We start from the raw sequence: 10,000 nt of genomic DNA, 5'->3' as shown, positions 1-10,000 counted from the left end.
GGAGCCCCAATCACCACCCTTGATCTGGGTAACTGGGGCTCATACAAGCTCAGGACATATGTGCCAGAGCCCTTGAGGTGTTTCATGTGCCAAAAATTTGGGCATCACCAGGCCAACTGCAAGGCCAAAGCCAAATGTGGTGTATGCAGCGAGGCACATGAAACGGAAGTGTGTATTAAGGCACACAAAGATGGCCAGAAGGACACAACAGTCAAGTGTCCAAACTGTGCCAAAAAGCATCATGTCTGGAGCCTGGCTTGCTCTGTCAGGAAACAGGCAGTGATTAAAAAGCAGGAGCTAGCCAAAAAGCGTCCTTTGTCCCTGCGCCCCCAGGCACCTATGTCTGGGGCCAAAACAAAAAACAAAATAAAAAAGAAAAGACTCCCCGACCTCCTAAGAGGAAGGAGTCGCCCCCACAGAGAAAATTGGATACCTCTAACAGAGAGGAATTCCCCGAGCTTGCTAGTGGCAAAACAACAAAAAAGAACCAAAGGGAAAAAGGTTCAAAGTCCACAGCAATGGTCCCCCCAGTAGATGATAATCTTTTCTTTGATGAGAAAGATATGACTCTCCTGTTGAGTGCTGTAGTTTCTGCAGTAGCAACAGCCTTGGGGAGGACCAGTGAGGAGGCGGAGAAAGCAGTGCAGGTCGCCATGACGGCTATGACCCAAACTGTGGCGGCTCTGAAGGGAAGGAAGCTAGAAGCCTCCAAACCGATAACGAGCAGCGCCCCCCTCCCTAAATCCTCGGATGGCAGGCTAGCTTCAAAAGAAACATCACATAAAACCCCAGCTAGTCTGTCAGGGCAGGCTGAAACTGTGCAGCAGGCCGAGTCTGTACAGCCAAAGTCTCGTCCTCCGACCCGAGGTGACACTTCCAACCTAGGCCCTACACCCCTCGGTAAGGCCTTAACCGGAGTGTCTGACTTAGAGGAAGTTGTACAATCCTCAATCAACAAGGATCTGTATTTATCTGATGCCACCAGCACTGGGGCATCGGAAGATGAAGCAAGTGACACTGAGTAACCATCATGGCACACAATCTAAGCATACTGCAGTGGAATATCTGTAGCTATAAAAGCAAGAACTCCTTTCTCCAGTCCATTGTGCGAGCAAGGAGCACTGACGTCGTCATGCTCCAGGAGACACTAACAATGGGATCCATGTGCTTCTCAGGATATCATGCCTTCACCACTCCAAACCTGGATGGAGCTAGAGGCCTGATGACCCTGGTAAAAGAAGCTATCCCTTGCTCCTTAATAGCCAATCCGCCGCACTGTGGAGATGGTGTTGAATCTCTTGCTGTTGAGATTCAGCTACCTGGGGGCTCTATAAAAATATACAATATTTATAGCAAACCACTGTGTGAGAGCTTAGATCTAAACCAGGTCTGTGCTACTGCAGCACAAGACCGAGTGATCATAGGGGGAGACTTCAATGCACACATGGCCATGCTGAATCCCCGCAAAAGGCCGAACGAGGCAGGCATTCACATAGCAGAAGTGCTTGAGACATTCCCTGAGATCGCTCTTCTCAACACCAAAGAACCAACGCATGTGAAGGGAGGGGTCCTAGACCTCACCTTTGCCACTGCAACAATGATGGAGAGAATTCGGTGGTGTGTCGATGATACGGTTACTAGTGATCACTACGGCATAGTCACCACACTAATGGATGCAGGTCCAGCCCAAAGACCACATCACATTCCTAAATGGAAAACTGACAAGGCCAACTGGTTTGCCTTCCAAGAATGCTTGGCTCGATGTCTGAAAGACAATGAACCCAATAACAATAATGAAAATGTGGATATGCTAGAGGCGAGGCTAATCCAGGCCATAAACCAGGCAGCCTCACAAACCATTCCCAAAACTCGCCCATGGTCCAGAACTCACAAAGACGCCTGGTACTATAATGACGAGATCAAAGAGGTCAACCACAGGGTTAATATGTGTAGAAAAAACTTCCGACGGCAAAGATCTCCCGACAATCTGGCCTTGCTGAGGGAAGCTGTTGTGGATGCCAAGGAAACTGCCAACAGAGTAAGGCAGGAAAAATGGCTGGAATGGTGCCAGTCTTTTGGGTACCAGACCAGCCTTACAGAGTTGTGGAAACGGGTCAGGCAAGCGACAAGCCGCCAAGCCCCGAAATGCACTCATCATGACCCACAATCAGAGGCTAACAGATTGGTGCTTGAGTTCTCTGCCAGAACCAGCACCAACAATCTGCCTCTGATGATGAGAGAAAAACAACAAAACTTAAATCCAGAAAGACTTGCTCTCATAAGAGACAAGGCACTCGAAGCTGATGAAGCAGATGCCTTGTTCTCTCTTAGGGAACTAAGAAAATCATACAAATCCAGTTCTGGGTCAGCACCGGGATCTGATGGGATCTCTCACCCCATCATTTCGCATCTAGGCCTTACAGGAGAACTTGCATTCTTGCAGGTTATCAACAAATCCTGGCAAACAGCCACGGTGCCCCAGAGCTGGAAACAAGCCACAATAGTTCCCATCCCAAAGCCAAAGGAGCCTGGCAAGTACCGCCCCATCTCTCTTCTCAGCTGCCTGGGTAAAACAGCTGAGAAGATGGTACTCAACAGGCTCCGATGGAAAACGGGTCCCCCCCATGAACACCTGCACGGGTTCACAAGGGGTAAGAGCACTGCTCATAGCATTTCCACACTCTTAAGCACAATCTGCACCTCGCCCGCCGTGGTTGTCTTCCTTGACCTGGAGAAGGCTTTTGAACTGGCAAGTCCACTTGCCATTCAAGAGACCCTAATCCACAAAGGAGTCAAAGGCAGACTCTTGGCCTGGATAGCTGACTATTTTAAAAATAGATCAGCAAATGTCAGATTTCAAGGCCACCTCTCACAGCACATGCCACTTGAAAATGGAACTCCTCAGGGAGGGGTTCTTAGTCCAGCCCTGTTTAATACCCTCATGTCCAACATACTCGACATTCACCTGCCAGAGGGATGCAAGATCATCTCTTATGCAGATGACTTGGCAATCATAGCCTCTGGCAACCACTGCCTTACTAGAGCTCAGCGTTGTCTGAACCTGGTGTCTGAAGAGTGTTGTAGGATGGGTCTAAAAATATCAGCAGCAAAATCCAAAGCAATGGCACTGAGAACCAATGTCAGAAACAAAAAACTCACCATACAGGGTGTGGATCTGGAATGGGTGAAGGATTATCTATACCTTGGTGTATGGATAGGACACACACTCACTTTCAAAAAGGAGATCCAATACCTGCTTGACAGAACCAAAGAAAGACTGTCAGTCATGGAAGTCATGACAGGGAGACACATAGGAGCAGGACACAAAGTACTAAGATCATTCTATGTACATGCTGTCCGTCCTATTATTGACTATGCATCTGTCGCCCTCATTGCTTCCAGCACAACATTAAAAGAAAAACTGGAAACAATACAAAACGAAGCAGCCAGGATAATTCTAGGTGCACCTAAGTGGACAAAGGTCATCAACCTCCTCATGGAAGCTGATTTACCGTCCATGGACACTAGAATAGATCTAATGGCAGCACAGTTCCTTTCCAAGGTCCTGCAGGCACCCACAAACTCCTATCAAAGACAACGAGTTCTCAGACGCCTATAACAAGATTATCAGTTGTTTGCAGACAATTCCTGGCTCACACATACAGCCAGAGTTTTGATACGCTTTCAACTAAAAGATTCATTGCTTGCCAAGGGTATGGACTCCCCTCACCCTGATTACAAAGAACCCCCGCCGTGGGCAAACGAAATGATCGAATTCTCAATTCTAAATCTCACAATGAGAAAAGATCAATATTCCATGCCTAGCCTAAAGGCACAAGCACAAAGGGTCATTGAACAAATAACTCCGCCGGGTAGTATAACTTACTACACGGACGGATCCGTGGATCCAATAAACCATACTGCAGGCGCCGGCTTTGCAACAAAGGATACCACAGCATCCATTAGGGTCACTGACAATGCCTCAACACTTCAGGCTGAAACGGTTGCGATCATGGAAGCATTGACACACGCGTCCCTGAGGGGAGGGCACGTTGTCAATCATACAGATTCAAGAGCAGCTATTGACAGCTTACAGCATAGCATGCCCCCAGATAACATCTACCTCTTGACAACAGTACTATACATAGCCCAAAGAATCCTTAGTCAAGGTAGAAGAATCATCATAAACTGGGTCCCAAGCCACATAGGCATACAAGGGAACGAGCTTGCTGATAAACTAGCCGAAAAGGGCAGGGGTATGACCCCATCCTCCATGATCGTTAAACCCAGCCGAAGGGGACTGAGCCAAGGTACCAAAGCTGCAGCATGTGCGGTCCTCCGGGGAGCACATAGAGAAAACATCACAAAATCGCTCGCTGCCAAGTGGTACTCAGATGCTTCAGGCTATGAGCCACTGGCCCTTCCTCCAAATACAAAAAGAGGTACCGAAGTCATACTATTCAGACTAAGATTAGGTTACCAATGCGCTTGGCAAATTATTGACAGTGAGTCTGGGAGGTCATGTAAACACTGCGGCGAGCCTAACGCCACCCTGTTACATTACTTGCAGAATTGTGTACACACACAATTTCTGAGGCAGGGACCACCCACCACAGCCGCCGGGCTGGTAAAAAGGGTGTGCAACATGCTTTCACCATGGCAGCTGGATCGCTTGCTTGCAATCCAGCCACCGCGGTAAGCATGCAGTTCAAAGAAAACATCTGAGTTAACTAGAAATAGCTAACACAGGCCGGGCGACCCTAGAGAAAAGGCCCGGGCGAAGCATGACTTCGCAAATCTAACTGAACTGAACTGAACTGCGGAGACATCATTAAAAGAAAAACCGGAAACAATACAAAACGAAGCAGCCAGGATAATTCTAGGTGCACCCAAGTGGACAAAGGACATCAACCTCCTCATGGAAGCTGATTTACCGTCCATGGACACCAGAATTGATCTAATGGCAGCACAGTTCCTTTCCAAGGTCCTGCAGGCACCCACAAACCCCTATCTAAGACAACGAGTTCTCAGACGCCTATAACAAGATTACCAGTTGTTTGCGGACAATTCCTGGCTCACACATACAGCCAGAGTTTTGATACGCTTTCAGCTAAAAGATTCATAGCTTGCCAAGGGCATGGACTCCCCTCACCCTGATTACAAAGAACCCCCGCCGTGGGCAAACGAAATGATCGAATTCTCAATTCTAAATCTCACAATGAGAAAAGATCATTATTCCATGCCTAGCCTAAAGGCACAAGCACAAAGGGTCATTGAACAAATAACTCCGCCGGGTAGTATAACATATGTATATATATATATATATATATATATATATATATATATATATATATATATATATATATATATATATATATACATACATATATATATATATATATATATATATATATATATATATATATATGTCCAGGTGTTCATTTTTCATACATTTAAATAGAAATAAATAGGAACACCTGACAACTACCCGTTGCCATGGAAACCCAAGCGACATGTGGCAACTCTTTGGTACCTGTGCGCATGCGCGTGACAAACGGGCAGGTGGGCACGAGTCACGTTCACTCTCTCTCACGACTCGCGGAAGAAAAGGTAGCAACCTGAGCTGAAACTGATTTTAGAAAATCACTGCTGATCGGCGACCTGCAGGCCGCATCGCCGTCATCGGAAATTGAACATCTCCTCAGCCTCAGCCTCAACCTCATACAGTTGAAAATAACTGACGTGAGTAAAGGAATGTTAACCACAGAAGTACGTACCGTGCCGTGAACGAACAATAATGAAAAGAAACGTACTCTCGAAATTTCATTATCTTTGAAATTATTATTAACTAAAATAAATAAACTTACATTACTCTCCCTGTGTCTAAGATCCCTTTAAATATAGACAAACAATTAGCATGAGACTTTGAACTATGGGAAAAGAAAACATTGATATATATATATATATATATATATATATATATATATATATATATATATATATATATATATATATATATATATAAACTTTGAATTAAATTATAAACTCTGAATTTCTATTATTCTGAAGTTAATTCAATGAATAACTTTATACATAAGATACGAAAGAATTGTCAGATCTTGTCAAGAATGAAACCGGGATTATAAATGTGTATAAAAGAAAACACGTAAATCATGAATAATTAAAGACTTTGAACATTTTGATAAAGAAGACTGATATAAATCTTCATAAGAAAGAAAGACTTTGATAAGAATTTGACAAAGTGGCGCCCGAACAGGGACTTGACAACGAGAGTAATGATCGTGTGCTTAAATGAAAGTGTGCTTAAATGATAGTGATTCTATAGTGACAAGTGGTGTGTATTGTATATTTTTCAAGAATCTTTAGACTTTTCTTCTGGAAGCAAGATGTCTGCAGGAGTTTATGTAGAGGAGGCTAAGCTGATGGGGCTTGAGGACCCCATGGCAATTGTAGATTACGTGAGTAAACGTCAGGCTGAGGAGCGAGAAGAACGAGCGAGGCAGCGTGAGCGTGAAAAGGAGGAAAGAGAAGAGCGGGACAGGCAGCGTGAACATGAGCTGAAAATGCAGCACATGAAGATAGAGGAGGAGGAGAGGAATCGCCGGCATCAGCTGGAAATGGTTCGTGTGCAGACGGAGACGAACGCGGGCTCCCCTGCCCAGCCATCCACCTTTCCGCACATCAGGTTACCTGCATTTAAAGAAGGTGAGCGTATTGAGCCCTATATTCACCTATTTGAAGATCTTGGAGAGCTCTATCAGTTCGACGAAGCCACAAAGAAGCTTCATTTCCAGAGTCTATTTGAAGGTAAGCCCTTAGAAATCCTCCATCGTCTCGACGCAAGTGACAAGACGTACCTGTCGATGAAGTCAGCATTGATGAGGGCGTACGGGCTGACGGTCGACGAAGCAAAACTTCAGTTCAATCGTGCGATGATGCAAGACAAAGAAACTGCCGCTCAGTTCCTGGTTCGTTTGTCAGGCTACCTGGATCAATGGCTGGAGAAGGATGGGACACCGAACATGAAGGAAGGTCTCAGGGATTTGGTGTTACGGTCTCAGCTGGAGAAGTCATGTCCTCAGGATCTCGTTGCCCAATTTAAGATTCACAAGACCAAGACAGCAGAGCAGATGGCTGATAAGGCGGATGCCCATTTTTCTGCCTTTGGGTATCATACGCGTAAGCAGTGGAAGAAGCCAGTCTCTTCACTGGGTCAGCTGCAAAGAAGGCAAGACTTACCTTTGCAGCAGCAGAAGTTACATCCCACCTTAACTCACAAGAATTCTCCGCAGTCGAAACCACAGCAGAATATACCACCACAGCAACAACTTAAGTATCCTTGGCGTGCAGGGAATCAAGAAAGTCATGATTACAGGCAAAAAGGAGCAGCTGCCTGTATGAGTGAAGAAGACCCATCACCCCAGTCCCCGGAAACGTCAGAGGTCAAACATCAAACACCCTGCGTGCACAACTTTTGACTATCTGCTACCTCCACGGATCCTGATATGCAGAACTCTCTCCTTGTTAAGCCAGGGTCAGTAGGAGGTGTCCGGGTAAGTGTTCTCAGAGACAACGGTTCGTCAGGGTGTGTTGTGAAACGAAGGTATGTTCTTCCTCAACAATATACTGGGAGGAGGATTGCTATTAAAATGATTGATGGATCCCTTGTTAATGTTCCAGAAGCAATCATACACGTAGGCAGTCCGTTCTTTACAGGAAAAATTACAGCAGCCGTGATGGTCAATCCAATATTCGACGTTATCATCGGAAACATCAAAGGAGTTAGAAATAGTTGTGGTGCTGATGCTGCAACGCAAACAGGTTGTGTCGCCATTACCAGAAGCATGGAGAAGAGGAAGGGAGAGCTTACTCCACTGACGTCGGTAAGTGACCTGATAAATTCTCAGGATATTGTACAGGAGCAGAAGAGCGACTCCTCATTAGAATCAGTGCGAAGGAAGCTGGCGGAGAAGTCTCTGAACAGGTCTTTTAATGAAGAAACCTGTTTCATCGAGAGGAATAAGAGGATCTACCGAAGGGTTCTGGCGTTAAATGGAGAGGAGCGTCTCCAGTTCGTCGTTCCAGCGAGGTATCGTCTTGCTGTTTTCCGGCTGGGTCACCACTCTGCTCTCGGAGGTCATATGGGTCAGAAGAAAACGCTTGACCATATTCAGGCGGAGTTCTTTTGGCCTGGCATGGGTCAGGAGATATCAAGGTTAGTCCGCTCATGTGATATTTGTCAAAAGACCAGTGACCGCGGACGCGTGAAACCTGCGCCATTGAAACCTATGCCGCTGATCTCCGAACCGTTCGAAAGAGTCGCCGTGGACATCGTGGGACCAATCCACCCGAGAGCGAGCGATGGATGTAAGTACATCCTCACACTCGTGGATTTCAGCACGAGATGGCCAGAAGCAGTGCCACTCAGAAATATAGATGCTGTCACCGTCGCCGAAGCCATGGTGGAAATCTTCTGCAGGATCGGTATTCCCAGGCAAGTGTTGAGTGATAGAGGGACACAATTTACCTCTGCAATGATGGAGGAAGTGCTCAGGCTATTGTCGATTAAGGGTCTAAAAACAACTCCATATCATCCGATGTGTAATGGTCTCTGTGAGAAGTTTAATGGGACACTTAAAAAGATGCTCAAGAGGATGGCAGCAGAGCAGCCGAAGGAGTGGCCCCGCTATCTTACACCACTTCTCTTTGCTTACAGGGAAGTTCCCCAAAGTTCTTTCAAGTTCTCGCCCTTTGAACTCGTTTATGGGAGAACAGTACGAGGACCTCTTCAGATTTTGCGTGAGCTGTGGGACGATAGTGGAGTAGATACCGAAGTCAAGACAACATACACATGTCATTGACCTGGCAAATCGTCTTCAGTCTACTTGCGATCTGTCCAAGCAAGAGTTGCTGAGAGCTCAGGAGACGCAGAAGGCATACTACGACAGGAAAGCAAAGGTACGTCTGTTCAAGGCTGGTGATAAATGCCTTATCCTCTTACCCACTTCTCATAATAAATTACTAGCACAGTGGAAGGGCCCTTATGATGTTGTAGATAAAGTGTCTAATCATAATTATTTAATACAAGTGGGAAATCAACAAAAACGATTCCACATAAACATGCTGAAGGAATACTTCACAGCAGATACAGGATATGCGTCCTATGTTGAGAGAGTTATGGCGAAGCAAGACGCAAAGCTTTGCATAACACGAGAAGGGGCCAGCAGTTGGTCTTTGCAACAGCAGCAGTATCTCGCGTATGTTAAAGCCTTCTTTTCGCAGAAAACCTCGAAACTCGGCAGTACTTCCACCACAACGTACATCGGTGCCGCTGCAGTAATTCCAGAAAGTGAGTGTGACGACGGACCCGTCACTGCACAATCGTGGCAGACCGAGACCATCGATAATGTGAAAGTGAGTGACACCTTAGAACCAGAGGAAAGAAAACAGTTAAGATGCTTATTGAACCAATTTAGTTACATATTCTCAGATAGACCAAAGGTTGCAAGGGTTAATTACCATCATATCGAACTAACTAGCTCTAAAGTTGTGAGACAGAAACCTTATCCCATACCTATGAGATTAGTGGACGCAGTAAAGAAAGAGATCGAGGATATGGCAGATGCGGGAATCATTGAAAAATCTACGTCCCCCTTCTGTAGTCCTATAGTGGTAGTGCAGAAAAAAGATGGTAGTGTGCGTATATGTGGAGACTATCGGAAAATAAACACTATTACAAAAACAGATGCAGAACCAATGTGTGACCAAAGAGCTATTTTCTCCAGACTGACTGAATCCAAGTTCTTTAGCAAACTCGATTTAACAAAAGGTTTTTTTCTAGAGACCTTTACACCCTGAGAGTCGAGAGGTCACAGCTTTTACCAGTCCTGTAGGTCTGTACCAGTTCAGAGTACTTCCGTTCGGACTCTCGAACTCACCAGCTGTATTCAACAGGGTCATGAGACACGTGTTGCAAGGC

The 10,000-nt window shown here is 45.8% G+C and overlaps 1 protein-coding gene across 1 annotated transcript in view; it reads left to right on the top strand.

Annotated features, from left to right (window-relative positions):
• Positions 1-7,526: 7,526 nt before the first annotated feature.
• Positions 7,527-10,000, top strand: part of LOC138866614 (uncharacterized) — a 3,377-nt gene continuing 903 nt past the window's right edge. The window contains exons 1-3 of the mRNA XM_070139759.1: positions 7,527-8,795; positions 8,902-9,717; positions 9,863-10,000. The exon at positions 9,863-10,000 is cut by the window's right edge and continues 903 nt beyond it. Coding sequence (XP_069995860.1) covers positions 7,527-8,795; positions 8,902-9,717; positions 9,863-10,000 — 2,223 coding nt within the window. The remainder of the gene's footprint in view (positions 8,796-8,901; positions 9,718-9,862) is intronic.

The sequence above is a fragment of the Penaeus vannamei genome, chromosome 26 (genome assembly GCF_042767895.1).
Source record: "Penaeus vannamei isolate JL-2024 chromosome 26, ASM4276789v1, whole genome shotgun sequence".
Taxonomy (NCBI): Eukaryota; Metazoa; Arthropoda; class Malacostraca; order Decapoda; family Penaeidae; genus Penaeus; species Penaeus vannamei.
This window is presented reverse-complemented; position numbering and strand designations above follow the sequence as displayed.